Below are 16873 nucleotides of genomic sequence, written 5' to 3'. Positions count from 1 at the left end.
GTGCTGGGGTCTGACTCCCAACACCTTCCCCCACACCCACAGCGCATCTCTCAGGAGCCGCAGACCTGGGTAAGGTTGGCAAAGGAGGACCGTTTGGGGGAAGGAGACTGAACCCCTTAATTCCCCTGCACCCCTCCCCTAGCCTTGGAGGACGCCACTGGACAAAATCAGCAGGTTGTTTTTAAGGAGAAAATCCCCACCGATAGGGATTCAGCACCTCTTCTGCCAACATCTCCTTTCTCTGGAACATCCTCACTCCCAACTAGAAAGTGAGGTTTTTTGTTTGCTTGGCTTTTTTAATAGACCTTGAGAGCTTGTTTGGAGGCTCTGGCAGAGGAACACTGCTAACTCGTATACCCTCGACCGAAGAATGGTCCTCCGCTGTCGGGGAAGGTCGTCCTCTTGGACTGAGCGCAAAGCTTCAGGAAGGACGCACGCAGAGCGGTGAGGGAGGGAGGGGACAACCGCCTAGCCAGCCAGCTCCGCCGAATCAACCCTGGTGATCAATGGGGTGACAGATGTCGCAGCCAGATCGCCTCCACATCCCACTTTTTTTTTTTTTAACTAGAAAGTGTTTTGATGAAAAATTGCAAAAATGTAAGCATGCGTTTGTCTTCACTGGGAGTAATGATTCAACGAATGTCCAGATGTCTCCCCTGAAGAGATGTGTCTCCCCACGCTGGAGCCCTCCACCCGCTGACTTGGGCCTTTTCTCTGCGAACGTAGACCTCGGGAATAGTTACATGTGCGGTGGGCTTCTCCTGGGCCTCCATCCCCAGATACGACACGTTTGCAACTCATCTGGGAACATCTAGAAACCCCACTGCTCCTCTGCTCACAGCCACATTCCATTTTCAATCGTCTCAAACAGTGCTGGGCTGAAGTACAACGGGAGATCCGTACGTAATTTAAAATCATCTAGCGTTCGTATTTAAAAACGGAAAAGGGGGCGTCTGGCTGGCTCAGTTGGTTGAACGTCCGACTTTTGATTTCGGCTCAGGTCATGGTCTCAGGGTCCTGGGATCGAGCCCCACATGAGGCTCCCTGCTCAGCACACAGTCTGCTTGTCCCTCTCCCTCTGATCCTCCGCCTGCTCTCTCTCCCTGTCTCTTAAATAAAAATAAATAAATCTTAAAAAAAAACCTCAAACATGGGATTACCCTATGACCCAGCAATTCTACTTCCGGGCATATACCCCAAAGAATGGAAAGCAGGGACTTGAATAGATATTTCCACATCCTTGTGCACAGCAAAGTTATTTGCAGTCACCGAAAGGTGGAAACAACACAAGAGCCCCTATTTTTTTTAAGATTTTATTTATTTGACAGAGAGACAGCCAGCGAGAGAGGGAACACAAGCAGGGGGAGTGGGAGAGGGAGAAGCAGGCTCCCAGCGGAGGAGCCTCATGCAGGGCTCGATCCCAGGACCCTGAGATCACACCCTGAGCTGAAGGCAGACGCTTAACGACTGCGCCACCCAGGCGCCCCAACCCAAGAGCCCATTGACAGAAAAACGGATAAACGAACTGTGCTGTGTTTCTACAGAGGAATATCATTCAGCCACAAAAGGAAGGAGATGCTGACTCTCGCTGCTACACGGGGGAAGCTTGACGACATCACGTGAATAAGCCAGACTCCGGAAAGCAAAGGCTGTGTGACCCCACTGATGTGAAGTTCCTCGAGCCGTCAAATGTGGACAGACAGTAGGTAGGATGGTGGTTGCCAGGGGCTGGGGAGGGGGGCTGGGGAGTTGTTTGGCGGGTCCAGTTGCAGGGTTACAAGACGAGCAGTTCCGGAGATGGATGGTGCCGGTGGTTGTACAGCAGTGAGCGTGGATTTAATACCACTGAGCTGTACACTGAAAAATAGCAAAAATGGTAAATTTTATTATATCTATTTTACCACATTAAAAAAGTTTCAAATACCCTGGTGAAATGCATTGTAGTAATATTTTTATTTATCACATTAGGCAGAAAATATTAACATTCCAACAATTTTTTTAGATTATTGAACTGTTTTATATCCTTTTTCTCACGCCAAGCCTTTGATATGTGTCCAGCAGGCCACAATTCAGACCAGCCACATTTCAATGGCCACTTGTGGCGGGGGGGGGGGGGTACCGTACTGGGCACCTTGATCATCTGCGAGCATCTCCCATCCCATCTGCAAAGCCCCACGTGTCCCCTGCGACACACCTGCAGTTCACGGGCAACTACAGCTGCACACCTCCCACAGGGGCTGCAGACCCCCAGAGCTCGCAGGCCAGCCCCTCAGTCTAGATGCAGACAGACATCTTCAAAGAATGTGTTTGCTCAGGGGGATCTGACTGCAGAAGCCCCCTCCTTTGCATAAATTTGCATCTCATTCATGCATCATTCGGAAGCACCTGGTGGGGCCTCAGATCGTCATCTCAAAGAAGTCAGCCAGGTGGTGGTGTGGGGCTGAGCAGGAGACCGCCAGGTGTCCCTCCTCCTCCTTCTCCTCAGGCTCCTCGTCCTCCTCCAGGAAGGTGACCAGTTCCTCCCGCAGCGCCCCCATCTCCAGCCCCAGACTGCACAGCTGGCCCAGCAGCTGGATGTCCACTTGGCGGAGGTGCCCCTGCCAGTGGGAAGGTGGAGTCATGGGCATCTGACCCCGGAGGGCAGGGGGGCGGGGGGGGGTTCCACCGTGCTCCCCGCCTCAAACCTGCTCCAGTCCTGGCCAAGATTCTTTGCTTGACCAAACTACAGCTAAGCTCTTCAACCTTCTCCCCGGCCCATCTCTGCGCTTCCTTGTACAATCCCGTTTTACCAAGAATCTCCCTTCCTCCACGTCTGACCACGCCTGGTATGGGAGCTGATTCCTCCACCCCCATCCCTGACCAGGTCACGCCTCCTCTGCCTGGCCTCCTCCCCAAGAATCCTGAAGTCAATTCAGCCAGACGCCCTTCCCCCTGATGCTTTCGCTTGCTGATTTCCCATCTGCTGACCTCCACCCTCTCCTTCGCTAGAAATCCCCACTTGCCCCTGCTGTGCTCAGAGCTGAGCCCTTGTCTCCATGCCCCCCCGCCCCCCGCTGCGGTGGTCCCCGCACCTACCACTTCACTATCTTTAATAGGTGCCATAAGTAAGCTTCTTTTTAAGATTTTATTTATTGACAGAGAGAGGCAGCGAGAGAGGGAACACCCACAGGGGGAACTGGAGAGGGAGAAGCAGGCTCCCCGCTGAGCAGGGAGCCCTGCGAGGGCCTTGATCCCAGGACCCCGAGATCATGACCTGAGCTGAAGGCAGATGCTTAACGACTGAGCCACTCAGGCGCCCAAGTAAGCTTCTCTTTAACATTCCAGGCCCGCGGCACATGGCGGGGTCCTCACTGTGCCCCGGACCTTGACTGCCAGCCAGCTTCTCCTAGCTGCTCTCGATCTCTGCCTCTGTCTCTCCCTTTCTTCGTCCCTCACTGTCTCTGTGTCTCTGTGCCTCCCGTATTGTGTCCCTCTGCTCTCTGTGTCCCCCTTGTCTGTCTCTGCCCCTGCCTCTATGTCTTTCCATATCCCTTTCTGTCTCTATTTCTCTGCCTCTGCCTTGGATTATCTCATCTCTCTGTCTCAGGTTTAATCTGCCTTCTGCCTCTGTCTCTCCCTCTGTGCGCCTCTCTGTCCCTGTCTCTCTCTACTCCGGTCTCTCACTCTCTCTCTACTCTGGTCTCTCACTCTTTGGATCTCTGTCTCTGTCTGTCTGCTTGTTTCTCTTTTCTCGTCTCTGAATTTCTGTCCTTCAATCTCTGGCCCTTTGCAATCCTGTTTGTTCCCATTCACACACCCGTTCTCTCTTCCCACCCCAACCTGCGCCCCATCTCTTGTGCCTCCAAACCCCTCACTCACCAGCTCCTCCCAGATCCACACCAGACTCTCCCTGGCACCTGCAGTGTCTGCCCCTGGGGACAAGAGTGTCTGGCCAGCTCTCCCCACTGGGGGGACCTCCCTCAGGGCCTGCGGAGGGGGGCCCAGCCCCGGGGGCACCAGTCCCGCCTGCCTCAGTTGCCTCCAGAGCTCCATAGTCTCTGAACAGTGGCGGCCAGGAGCAGAAAGTGGCAAGGTCCAGAATGGCCCAGTCCCCTGAGGAGCCGGCAAGGGAAGTGGGGAGCAAAGGGCATGTGGGGGTGCCTGGGTCAGCATTTCAAAGTCCGCTCTCTGGTGAGAACTGCCAGCCTTGTGAGAAATTTCTTCCTTCTGAAGTCTAACTTCAACTCTGCTCACAAGAGTCCAGCCACAGCCCCTCTGCCAGAGGTAAAACCCCCACCCCTCTTGACCCCTTCTCAGGCCTAACCCCTCGTGGGGGCTGGGTGTCTGGATGCTGGGCCTCACCTGTCCCGCCCTGGGTCCTGCCCCAGCCCCCCAGCCCCTCCTCCTCAGCCTCCACACTTCCTTCCTCTCCACTCTCTGGCTTTCCCAGCTTGACCATGTCTTCTGCTCTTGGGCCACCCCACGGCTTCCCGATTAGCGTGCCTGAGGAACTGCGATCCCTCAGCTGTGGTAACCTCAGTGTCCGGGCTACTGGCGCACAGCTGAACAGCCAGTCCTGCTAACCCCTGACATGCCCACAGATACCATGACTGTCAGCGCAGGCCCTGCCACAGAAAAGACTGGATATGGGCCTCCCTCTGCTTCCAGAAGCTGCCACCGACGCAGTCCTTGGCTCTTCGCCCCTTCCCTGTATCACTCTTGCACCTATCATCACATCTCCCGCTGACTGACCCTGCCTCGATCTAATGGGACCCTTGTCATCGCACTGGGCCCATCCTGATCGCCCAGGATAATCTCCCCATCTCCAGATTCTTAACTTGATCACATCTTCCTTTTACCATACAAAGGAACAGATTCACAAGTTCCAAGGATCAGGGCATGAATTTTTTTTGGGGGGGGGCACTAATCAGCCCACCACATCTGCCTTTCAAACCTGTCACTCTCCCAGTCTCCTGTCTCCCTAAGTGGCATCCCCATCCTTTTAGTTTCTGGAGCTATTGGCTCAACCTTCAAAATAGACTCATAATCTGAGCACTTCTCACCAGTTCCTACGGCCCCATCCCTGCTCCCATCCCACTCATCTCTTGCCTGGACTGCTGCAGTAGTCTCTTTGCCGGCCCCCACTGCTACCCTTTCTGCCTAAGGTCTGTTCTCCACCTGGCAGAAATGATCTTTTTTTTAAGATTTTATTTATTTATTTATTTGACAGAAAGAGAGAGAGGGAGAGCACAAGCAGGGGGAAGGGCAGAGGGAGAGGGAGGAACAGGTTCCCAACCAAGCAGAAAGCCCGACGCTGGGATCGATCCCAGGACGCTGGGATCATAACCTGAGCCGAAGGCAGATACTTAATGGACTGAGACACCCACGTGTACCAAAACGATCTTTAAAAAAACATAAATCAGGGGCACCTGAGTGGCTCACGGTTAATCATCTGACTCTTGATTTCAACTCAGGTCATGGTCTCCAAGTCGTGAGTTCGGCCCCGTGCCAGGCTCTGTACTCAGCACGGAGTCTGCTTGTCCTTCTCCCTCTGCTCCTCCCCCCACTCACTCTCTCTGTGTCTCTAACATAAATAAATAAAATCTTTTTTAAAAAATAAAAGGCATAAATCAGATCACGATATTCCCCTGAGAATGGAATTCGGCAGTCAGCATCCTGCCCACCTCTCACTCATCTCCTATTTCTCTCTGCCAGCTGGTTCCCAACCCCTGGGCCTTTGCACTGGCTGTTACCGCAACTGGAATACTTTTTCCCTAGATCTTTGAATGGCTGTTTCCTTCTCATCCCTCACTTCCACTTAAAGATCACCTCTTCGGAAAGGCTTTTGCTGATGCCCTTACACCCTAGTCACTGCCCATTATACTGCGTGTTCTTATTTGTCTTTTATCAAACATTATCTGGAATTATCTTGCTTAATTCATTTGTTTCTTGTCCATACTCTCCCAGCCTGGAATGTTGACTCCCTGAGACAAGGGCTTGGTCTGTCTTGTTCACCATGGTAACCTCAGCACCCAAAATGGTTTGGGCCACGTGGCAGGTGTTCGGTAAATCTCTGCGAATGAATGAATGATTCTTTCAACAAGACTTTACATTAAATCTTCACGCTGAGAGCGCTGAACTCCAAACTGAAATCGAGATCACAATACTCTGAGATCTCACCTCTCTTACCCTGAAGTCTAACCTCACCACCCACTAGACCTTTTCCTTCCCTGACCCAGGCGGAAAGAATGACACGGTCAGTTTCCTACTCGTTAAGGAGGTAGTGAATGAAAGCTGGAGGAAGAGGCAAGCTCGGAGGGACTGTGAGTACAGTCGGAGGGAGGGTACTCTAACAGGAAGGACTAACCGCTCTCTCCCAGGGAAAGGCTGCAGAGTCTCACTGTTAAGGGCCGTGGAAATAGCGTTCGGAGCAACCTCTAAACCAGAGTAGAAAAAAGTGCGGGTGCCTTTAAGAGAGTCGGAAAATGGAGGGGGCGTGGCCACGGCAAAGGAGTCTCAAACTGAACAGAGTGGGCGGGCTAAGAAAAACCAGCCCCTTCCGGTTACGTAATCCTAGCAAGATGGTGGCGTCCGGGGCGGTAAGTGACCGGAGCTCCTAGAGCCCTTAAATTGAAGTCCGCTCTGCTGCCTCCGCCTTCAGGGCTTCTGTCAACTCCCAGGGAGCAACGGGCAAGAGAGAGCAGGAGGCCTCTCCCGCTAAGGCTCATGCTGGGAGCGCTGACGTGCGACCTTCGGGAGCCCAGAATGATCGGTGCGAGTCGCAGGGCAGCCGGGGCGCTTTGGAGAGAAAGCGGGGCGGGGACTTGGCGGAGAGAAACCAACCGGGAAGCAGGGAGCGCGTTCGAAGTTGGCGCACCCAGCCAATCAGAGGGAGGCACCCGATTGCGGGCGCTGGGAGTCGGGCGTGCGCGAGTGGGATCGGCCAGGGAAGAGGGTTTGGTGGAGATGCCGGGCTTTGAGGTCCAAGGCTAGGAGAACAAAGGGTACAGGTGAGGGAAGCTCATGGGATAGTTACGCATTTTTATGGAAAACCAAAGGGACGATGGAAGTGAGGGACAGGAACCAAAAGATGAGTATGGGAGTTCCAAGGGAAAGACCTAGGGGAAATTAAGGGGAGAATTTAGAAAGACCTTAAATCAAGTAATAGATTTAGGGAAAAGTAAGGTGAGAGGTTGGGAACATAGGAATTTTGAGGGAAAATAAGGATTTGGGCAAATTACCGAGAAAATTTGGTTGAAGCAGAAAAAGAAACTGAAGCAGGCTAAAAGACTGAGAAGAGATTGAAGGAAGAGTTTGGGAGCTTTACGGGGTAAATTAATCGTGGTTTGGACAGAAATTCAGATATTTGGGGGAAAGAAATTAGTTATTCAGGAAGAATCCAGGGAAAACTGGATAAAGTTAAGGGGTATTTTGTGGGAAATTAAGAAGTCAGATAATAGAGGTCTTAAAACAAAAATAGGGGTTTGGGAAAACACCCGGGGAGAGTTGGGAAGACCAAGAATGTTTGGCCAAATCAAAGAATTTGGGGCTGATTAAGGGAAAACATGGGAAAATTTGGGGGATCTCAAAAGCAGAATTTGGAAGTTCTGAAAGGAGAATTTTGTGGGCCAGGAAGCAGCAGTGGGGAGGAGGGTGGCAGGGGAGAGTTTCATGGACCAAGAGCAGGGGGATCCGACTCTGACACTCATAGGAGGCTCCAGGCTCAGCCTCTCCTTTCCGCTCCTCCCCAGCGCCTGCACCTGGTAACGCCAGTATGGAACCTGAGTACCAGGGGTATCCGTGGCCTGAGCAGGGCGGTGGGCCCAGAGGGCAGTCAGAAGAAGGGGAGGTCGCTGCTCCAGTTCCTGGCTGACCGCTTCTATGACGTGCAGGCTCTCAGGGAGTACCTGCTCCGAAAGCAGGTGTTGACGGTGCACCAGAAAAATCGGTGAGAAGCTTTGGCAGGCGAGAGCCTGCTGCTGGGGCCTGAACAGGCAGAACTCACATCCTGCTCCTGCCGCTTCTATACCAGGCCTGCCAAGTTGCATCCTCTCCAGCCACACCTTTCCCAAGGGCTCCAGCTCATAGAGGTGACCCGCTGCCCACCATCTCTTGGAGGTCGTGCTGGCACCTCAAACCGAACATGGCCAATGGCAAACCCTTGATTTCCCCCTAAGACAGTCTACTCACCCCCAAGCCTTCCCCATCCCAGGAAACAGCAGCACTGTCCCCAGTTATTCAGGCCAAATTCTAAGGAGTCTTCCCTGATTATTCTTCCTTCTCTGGCTTCCACATCCAGTCCACCAATAAAATACCAGACCATCCCAGATGTGCCCAGTTGTTAAGCTCCTCACTATTTGTAGCCTGGTCGGAGCTCCTTCATTTTATGGTTGGTTGAGTGCAGTAATCTGAACTGGTCACCTTTTGCCCCCTCCAGTTTGTTACGGTCTAAAAGTCATCCAAAGGACTCTTAAGAAACTAAAACAGAGGGTCGCCTGGGTGGCTCAGTCGGTTAAGCCTCTGCCTTCGGCTCAGGTCATGATCCCAAGGTCCTGGGATCAGCCCCATATTAGGCTCCCTGCTCAGCAGGAAGTCTGCTTCTCCCTCTCCCTCTGCTGCTCCCCTTGCTTGTGCTCTCTCTATCAAATGAATAAATAAAATCTTAAAAAAAAAAATCCTAAAATAGAAAACACCACTTTATTTAAAACCCTCAAATGGTTTCCCATTGCAGCTAGAATAAAAGCCAGACTCCAAGGTCTAAAATCTGAGCTTTGAGACCTCTACCAGGGACTCCCCTTACCCGCACCAGCATGGTGTTCTTACTGCTGTTTATTCTGCCCTCCGAAGTTGAGCCTCTGAGCGGTTGCGCTAGCTGTTCCCTTGGCCTGGCAGGCTCACGCCTTGACCTTTGAATTTCTTCCCACCACTCAAATCTCTGCTCAAGCATCACCTCCTGCAAGAAGTCAATCTCTTAACACCCGAACTGAAGTAGGCTTCTCCATCCCCACCCCTGCCCCAAGCCACTCCGGAGTCATTCCCTCTGTGTTACTTCCCCGGTGGATCTGATTCGGCAATTTGCTCTTAACTTCCGGGTTTGTTAGGTTTCCTTCTGTAAATTAGCTTCACAGAGCGGGGACGCTCTCTGTCTTGGTGCCCGGCACTTAATAGACACTCAGTTACTATTTGCAGCCTGGCTCAGTCCCGGTGCTGCGGACTCTGACCCTCGCGGTGGCACGGGGGGCTGACGCAGCCACCGTTCTCTCCACAGGCCCTTCACCTACATCCAGGAGCGCTTCGGGCCCCACGTCGCGGGTGTCTATTTCATCCTGAAGCAAGGAGGCGCGGTCAAGTACGAGGGCAAAAGTGTCAGCAGGGGGTGGGGGAAGCTGCGCAGCGCTGAGCCCCAGGCTCTTGGGACTTACCGGGAGCCCCGGGCTCTGCCCCCCCGCCCCTTGGAGCTTGTTCCTGAGCTCCCGCTCTGCCCGCTGTAAAATGGGCCGGTGGTTGGGTGGAATCTACAAGGTTTGCTGGAAAGAATCAGGGACACTTTGCAGTGGGAGCACTTGGAACAGGCCTGGCGCAGCACCGGAGCTCAGTAAATGTCGGTGCTCCTTTTCCTTCCTTCTTCCCTCCCTCCTCCTCTTTGTTTGTTCTCCTTTATTTTTCCTCTTTTTTGAGAAACGTAGCTCATGCATCTACCCCTCACTTGGCTCCAATGAAAATTTCCCTTGGTTTGAGCACCTTCCTCCAGCCCGTTCCTCAGAAACAGCACTACACGTCTGAGTTGGTCTCGACTTTTGCTTGGCTGTGAAGATTCTTGTACTCTTGCCCGCTTCTCTTATGTAATCAGTTTTTTCTGACCCGCAGTAAAAATGACCAACAGAGGCGCTTGGGTGGCTCAGTCGGTTGAGGGTCTGACTCTTGATCTCAGGGTCGTGAGTTCAAGCCGCATGTTGGGCTCCACACTAGATGCGGTGCTACTTTAAAAAAAAAAAAAAAAAAGCCAAACATTGCCTCTTCCGTGGGAATGTCCGGGGACCCAGGGAGGGCCAACACGGAAAGGCTTTAGTACAGCATCAGGTGCACCAGATGTGGTGTGACCCCGTCAGCACACGGGGCTGGGGAGCGTCCTCGGGAGGTTGGAGGCTTGGGAGGAGAGGTGCCCTGCTCACAGCCCCTGTCCCCTTCCAGGTTTCAGGGCAAGGAGTGGATCCGGTCAAATGCACGTGGCCACTTCCCTCTTGACTTCATGACATTCCAGGCGGTGCCTGTCGAGGCAGTGGACGCCAGCGGCTGTGCCATCAACTACCAAGGCCTGGACAGCGTCTGTGAGAGGGGTGGAGACGGGCGGGCCCATGCATCCGCCCTTTGGTGGCGGGCTCCAGAGAGGATCTCAGTGGCCTCACCTCCCCCCCTTCCTTGCAGTGGCCCTGAAGGAGCTCCAGTCCCTGTGGCTGCAGCGCTGTCCCCACGTGGATGACTGGTGTCTCAGCCGCCTCCACCCGCTGGCCAACTCGTTGCAGGAGCTCTCGCTGGCTGGTTGTCCCCGAATCTCTGAACGGGGCCTCGCCTGCCTGCACCACCTCCAGTGAGACCTCAGCCCAGGCAGGGCCCCAAGCCGGGGTAGGGGGTGGGGGATGGGCACCTGACACAGATACGGGAAAGCGGGGAGCGGGCGGTCAGGCAGTCTCCATAGCCCTGCCTCCACGACCGACCTGGAGCGCGTGTGGGGAGAGCCCAGGTGAGCGGTCGCAGTGAATCTGCTGGGGGCGGGGGGGTAAGCACTCCTTGTTTTTCTTCCTTTCTATTTTAATGAAAACTCGATGACATTTACAGTGTTGCGAACAGGAGCTGCCAGGGTGTCCATTTGTAATCCCCACGGTGGGTGTCTGTACTTGGCCAGCTCTCTCGAACATATTCCAGGCAGCTAAAGACTTTTATTTTAAAGAGCTAGGGAGGGGCTGAAGCCGGGGCAGGCGCGCCCCTCCACACCCTTCCGCTCCTCATGCGGGCCTCCCCCTTGCTGCCTCCTCTCAGGAACCTCCGCAAGCTGGACATCTCAGACCTCCCCGCCGTGTCCAACCCGGGCCTCACGCAGATCCTGGTGGAGGAGATGCTGCCTAACTGCGAGGTCCTGGGGGCTGACTGGGCCCGGGGCCTCAAGTCGGGGCCGGAGGAGCAGTCTCGGGACACAGCCAGCCCCATCCCGGCCTAGCCCTCGGCCCCCTCCTCGTCAGGCTGGGCGTCAGCAGGGCTCTGTGGCAGGGCTGACAGTTCGCTGCTGGGTTCACTCCACATGGAGGCTGGGGGGGTGATGGGGGGGCTGGCACCGCCGGCCGGTCAGAGGGGAGAGCGTGAGGCTGGCGTACTTATTCACCACCTCAGGGGCTCTGGCTGGCTGCACCCCGGGCTGAAAGGTCACAGCTCTTGTCACCTTGTCCGGCAGCTCTTTCCACAGGCTTCTCTCCGGGGTTCCAACAGCCTCCTCCTGCCTCTTCGGGCCGGGCCCAGGGGAGGTGCACCCCCCCCCCATGACTTCCCCTCTTGATTTACCCCCCACCTGGCCACTACCATGCCAAGAAACCCCGCTCTTGACTTGTAGAGACTCTTCTCAAAGTACCCTCATTTGAATGTGCTGCTGTTCCAGCTGAGTCCCTGACTGATGCAGGTGCACTACCAGCCCGTTTCCCTGTGGGACAGCGCTCAGCTCACCGCGCCCGCGGCACCCCCGGCCTCCACTCGCTCAACGCCCAGAGCGCCCCAGGCTCACGGTGTCCCCGCTTACCCATGTATTGACTCTGCCCCAATTCCAGCTTTCCCCTCTGCTCCATGGAAACGCGCCTTTGAAACGGTTTTCCTTTGCTAAGTGGCGCGCCAAGGTTTGCCGGGAGAGGGCGCCCGAGAGAGGACAGCGGGAGGCCTTCGCTTCCATTGCGTGAGCTCTGCGGCTCCTGCCAGGCCCGCAGCCTCCCCAGCAGGCGGCTCCCGAAGTGCCCGGGGCCCCTGCGAAGACCCCGCTGCGTCCCAGAAGGGGCACTGACGGTAATGCCAAGGCACCTTATCAGTGAACCCCTTATTTCGATTCACTGTTGAAAGTCAACAGTTCTTGACATTAAATGTCATGTGTTCAAATTACTGTGGTTTTTCTCTGCCGACTGGATCCACACTGACCCAGCAGTGGCATCTGGAGTGTTCCAGGAGATAGACTCACAAAGTGGGGATTTGGGGTTGGTTTTGGTCCTGCCTTTGGAGTGCAGTGCTGAGCTCCTTGGTGGCGGGAAGCGGGCGGTGGCAGCACAGTCGGGCTCTGGCCGGGGGCTGGGACGAGGTGCCAACTGAGGCACGTGCCCTGGGAATCCTGCGGCCGCTGCACTTGACTGTTGGGGCAGTAATGACAATTCTAAAGATAGATGCTGGACAGATTCTGCGGGGTGCCCTTGAGCGCTCACAAACAAGGACAGGTCTGTTGGCTCAGCTCAGGCCGCCTTCTGGGAAGGGGTGCTGCCCCCCGAAGCCCCTGTAGTGCTGGAAACCGTGGCATTTGAGTTTGCGGGTTGCCGAGTGATGATGGTTGAATCCCCAGTCTTGACAATTTTCTCATGTTCAAGTGAGGGTGCCGACTGGCAGAGAGGAACCCTGAAATGTGGAATGGGGTCACCTGGTTCGACCCAGCGGAAAGAGACGCTCTCGAACCCCGAGGAGGCTGAGGAGACCAGCAGCCTGCCTGTGCTGGCGACGCTCTGCTCCCCTCCCCCGGGCAGATGCTTCGGAAGTGGGCGTCTGCTCTTAGGCTCCTCACAAGCGCCCCTGCTCTCACCCGACCCACAGCCGCCCAGGGTTCCATCTCAGCAGGCTCGGGGGGCACAGCCACCCACTAGCCCCCAGAGAAGGCAGCCTCTACACTAGGAGAATAGCAAGATTTGCAAACATAGAGCAGAAACCTGGGGGGAGGGGCACGAGTCTAAGGGTGTTAAACCAGTGAGGGCCAAGTTCACGGTCCAGGGCACTTACTTGAGATAATGAGTTAGCTAGTGCAGCTGGATGGCTCTAGCAGCTTTCTCAGGTCGCTGACTGGACCTTGGACTCAAGCGTGGTCTCTGGTTAGTGAGGCAAGGAGCCGAGCCGCCCTGGCATGATCCAGAGGGGGCGCCCAGAGCTCAGGGAGGTCGGTGTTGGACAGGGGTGCTCATGTGGGAGGCACACTTCCAGCCCCAACTGTAAGGCACCTCTTGGGTCATTCTCCGGGATGGACTGTCCCTGTTACAACTGCTGGGTGGTTTCTCCTGATTGGATCCAGACTGCTGCCCATAGCAACCAAAACCGTACCCTGAGATTTCTAACTACCCCCAGGAGGAGCAGTGTCAGCTCCGCTGGGAGAAGTGAGATGAGCCAGGGGAGCTCCGGGGGGCCTTGCCACCTCTCCCTCTCCCAGGCCCGGGGCGGGGGGCCGGGGGTGGGGGGGTGGAGACCCCTCCCCGGGTGCTCAGGGCCCTACCCTGGGCCCTTGGCTGTCCTTGCCCACTCCCGCTTCTAGGGCATGACTACCCGACACTCCTCGGCGCGCTCTTCCTCCAGCTGCTCCCACGGGCCCCATTACTCAAACTTGGGGCTTGGAAATCAGCTCTGGACAGATAATCAAGGGCTGCTGACAGACAAGGTGCCAAGGAAGAGATGATCCAGACAGTCCTCCCAACCCAGGCTGGAGACAAGGGGGTCAGGCCAGGCTCAGTGGGGCCCTTGGTCCCCCCCACCAAGGTTCCAGGAGGTCAGGGTTAAGGAGGCCCCACCTGCCCACCTCCCCAGACAGCTGTTGTAGCCCCAACAGCAGGGGCCCTGGAGGGCAGGGACACAAACACAGGCAGACACCCTCTCCGGTCCCAGGGGGCCGGATGTGAGTATTCCCGGAGTCACTGTGCAGCTGTGGGCGGGGCTGGGGGGGGGACGGGATAGGGATGGATCCCGCCTCCACAAGGCAAACACCAGGCACCAAAGGGCGTGGAGGAGGTGAGAGGGTCAGCTCAGCTCGAGGGCCTCCGGTGCCCCCACCCCACCCTCCACTGGCCTCTAGCTTGGCACCGCCCTCCGCCTCCCCTTCGCCTTCCATCTGGTCCCCTCCCCCTCCTCCCTGGCTCTGGAGGTCCGCAGACGCCCTTCTCAGCCCCACCCCACAGGTCGCCGACCTGCCTCTCAACTTCACTCTCCCCTCCCGCACAGGGGCATCAGGCTACCCGGTTTGTCTCACTCCCCGTCTCCACACCCCTCCCCTCCCTCTCTCCCTGCAGCCCTCTCTTCTCCACTACCCCCTCTGTCCCTCCTCTCCCTTCCCCCACTTGCCCCAGAGGTCTCCCCCGTCCCTCCTTCCCCACCCACCCAGTCCGTCTCTCCTCCCCACCAGCCCCTTCCCCACCCCCACCCTGACTCCGGGGCCCACAACACACCCCATCTCTGGCACGGCCGACCCATCCCCTCAGCACATTCACGGCCGCCTCCGCAGCCAGGCGTCAGCCCCCCCTCCTCCCCGCCCAGCTCCGCCACTTTGGGACTCTGCCTGTCCCTGGGCCATCTCGCCACTGCCCAGCCCAGGCTCGGGCCTGGCCCCTCAGCCTCACCCTCCCTCAGACTCTCCCAGGCCCTGGCTCTCCCCGCCGGGCCTCGCCGGGTCCCCCGTCTGTCTTTGGCCACCCCGCACCTTTCCGCTGTCTCACCAGAAAACCAGCCCCAACACGCCAGAGCCCCATCCCTCAGGTCGGCCTCCGGCCCTCCCCTCCACTCCCCTCCCGTCCCCTCCTCCCTCGGCCCCGCCCCAGCCCCTCCCGGCCCCTGGGGCCCTGGCGGCCTCCCTCCCCGCCCTCCCCCCCCCCCCCCCCGCCCCCGACTCCGGACTGGCTGGGCAGGGCTCCGACTACAGCACCACGCTCGGCAGGGGCAGAAGGGAGGGAGCGAGGGAGGGCCTGACCAGAGGCCCCAGACGCGGCGCAGGCGGGAGCTGGACCCAGAGGTAAAGAGGAGGGTCAGCAGGTCCCTGGCCCCCCTTCCCTGGGGTGGGGACTGTTGGGACGAGGGAGGCTGGGTTTCTAGATGGTGAAAGGGCTGACCTGTGATTCTGACTCCTGGTGAGGGAATGAAGGGGGGCTGGAATGGCCGAGTCCCCAGTCCCTGGGGTGGGGCTGCGGACTAGGTTGGTGGAATGGGCTGGGCTGGGCAGAAAGAGCAGGGTGTCGAAAGAACTGGAACAGGGTTCCGAGCTCCAGGAACAGGGAAGAGCTGGGTCCTCGGCGGGAGGGTGGGTTTAGGGGCTGGGGCTGAGAGAAGCGGTTACACGGGCTGGCAGGGACTGCTGGCGCCCATCCCTGCACCTCAAAGGCCTCTGTGGCTCCTTTGCAGCTCCCGCGGCCACCCCTTCCCTGGGCTGGGTCATGCGCTGCCCCAAGTGCCTTCTCTGCTTGTCAGCGCTGCTCACGCTCTTGGGCCTCAAGGTGTACATCGAGTGGACGTCCGAGTCTCGGCTAAGCAAAGCCTACCAGGGACCCCGGGACACCCCACCAGGCCCCACACCCGCCAGCCCCGAGCCCACCCTGCCAGCTAACCTCTCCGCCCGTCTGGGCCAGAGCGGCCCACCGCCCTCAGCTTACTGGAACCAGCAGCAATGGCAGCTGGGGTCCCTGCCCAGCGGGGACAGTGCTGAGGCAGGGGACTGCCGGGCTTGGGGGGCCGCCGCTGCCGCTGAAATACCAGACTTCGAGTCCTACCCTAAGGGCCTCCGCCGCTTCCTGCTGTCTGCAGCCTGCCGGAGCTTCCCACCGTGGCGGCCCGTGAGCGGCAGCGGCCAAGTGGCCGGCTGCTCTGGCACCGACGTCCCCTACCTGCTGCTGGCCGTCAAGTCGGAACCAGGGCACTTTGCCGAACGTCAGGCCGTGAGGGAGACGTGGGGCAGTCCCGCTCCCGGGGTCCGGCTGCTCTTCCTGCTGGGCTCACCGGAGGGGGAGGCGGGGCCTGACCTGAGCTCCCTGGTGGCCTGGGAGAGACGCCGCTACAGCGACCTGCTCCTCTGGGACTTTCTGGACGTCCCCTTCAATCGGACACTCAAGGACCTGCTGCTGCTGACCTGGCTGGGCCACCACTGCCCGGGTGTGAGCTTTGTCCTGCAAGCTCCGGACGATGCCTTCGTGCGCACGCCTGCCCTCCTGGACCACCTGCGAGCCCTGCCACCCGGCTGGGCCCGAGGCCTCTACCTGGGGGAGGTTTTTACCCAGGCCAAACCCCTCCGGAAGCCCAGAGGACCTTTCTATGTGCCCGGGTCCTTCTTTAAAGGTCACTACCCAGCCTACGCAAGCGGGGGTGGCTATGTCATCGCTGGGAGCCTGGCCCCCTGGCTGCTGCGGGCAGCCACCCGTGTGGCTCCCTTCCCCTTCGACGACGTCTACACTGGCCTATGCTTCCGTGCCCTGGGCCTGGCACCCAGGGATCACAAAGGCTTCCACACAGCTTGGCCAGCAGACCAAACGGCCGACCCCTGCACACTCCGGGACCTGCTGCTTGTGCAGCCCCTCAGCCCCCAGAACAGCATTCGGCTCTGGAAACAGCTGCAGGACCCCCAGTTCCAGTGCTGAGTCTTGGGGGAGCTGGAGAGGAGGGAGGGCGGACCTGGCCTGCACCTCGGTGCCTGTCTCTGGCTCGGTCTCTCCTGGGCCTCAGTGTGAGGGAGGAATCCTAGAATCCTGACTGCCTGAGCCCCTCCTGGGTTCTCCCAGGTGAGGGGGCTGGGCAGCAGGAGGCAACAGACTGTTTCTGTTACTTCTTGTTTTTGAAAAATATGCACACACACACCCCCACTCTGAGACCTGGAATCATCTTTGTGCCTGTGGGGCCCCGGAGGAGCTGACAGAGTGAGAGC

General features: G+C 57.5%; 3 protein-coding genes across 4 annotated transcripts; 2 read left to right on the top strand and 1 right to left on the bottom strand.

The window, feature by feature from the left end:
• Positions 1-1517: 1517 nt before the first annotated feature.
• On the bottom strand, positions 1518-4107 carry ERICH4 (glutamate rich 4). Its single transcript, XM_045781132.2, has 3 exons — positions 3859-4107; positions 2386-2597; positions 1518-1857 (listed from the first exon to the last, which is right to left on the bottom strand). Exons 1-2 carry the CDS (start codon positions 4030-4032, stop codon positions 2397-2399), a joined length of 375 nt encoding a protein of 124 aa, XP_045637088.2. The 5' UTR covers positions 4033-4107; the 3' UTR covers positions 1518-1857; positions 2386-2396.
• Positions 4108-4113: 6 nt separating this feature from the next.
• On the top strand, positions 4114-12114 carry DMAC2 (distal membrane arm assembly component 2). Of its 2 annotated transcripts, none has more exons than XM_045780939.2 (6): positions 4114-4263; positions 7731-7927; positions 9248-9328; positions 10171-10307; positions 10405-10567; positions 11017-12114. In XM_045780939.2, the coding sequence occupies exons 1-6, from the start codon at positions 4129-4131 to the stop codon at positions 11192-11194; spliced, it is 891 nt and encodes a 296-aa protein (XP_045636895.1). In that variant the 5' UTR covers positions 4114-4128; the 3' UTR covers positions 11195-12114. The 2 variants fall into 2 exon arrangements, with proteins under 2 accessions (XP_045636895.1, XP_045636975.1); XM_045781019.2 differs by having other exon boundaries at positions 10405-10584; positions 11017-11153.
• Positions 12115-14856: 2742 nt separating this feature from the next.
• On the top strand, positions 14857-16817 carry B3GNT8 (UDP-GlcNAc:betaGal beta-1,3-N-acetylglucosaminyltransferase 8). The gene is made up of 2 exons (XM_045780830.2): positions 14857-14977; positions 15364-16817. The coding sequence occupies exon 2, from the start codon at positions 15396-15398 to the stop codon at positions 16587-16589; it is 1194 nt and encodes a 397-aa protein (XP_045636786.2). The 5' UTR covers positions 14857-14977; positions 15364-15395; the 3' UTR covers positions 16590-16817.
• The last annotated feature ends 56 nt before the right edge of the window (positions 16818-16873 follow it).

The sequence above is a fragment of the Ursus americanus genome, chromosome 21 (assembly GCF_024610735.1).
Source record: "Ursus americanus isolate L20-20 chromosome 21, mUrsAme1.1.p, whole genome shotgun sequence".
Taxonomy (NCBI): domain Eukaryota; kingdom Metazoa; phylum Chordata; class Mammalia; order Carnivora; family Ursidae; genus Ursus; species Ursus americanus.
This window is presented reverse-complemented; position numbering and strand designations above follow the sequence as displayed.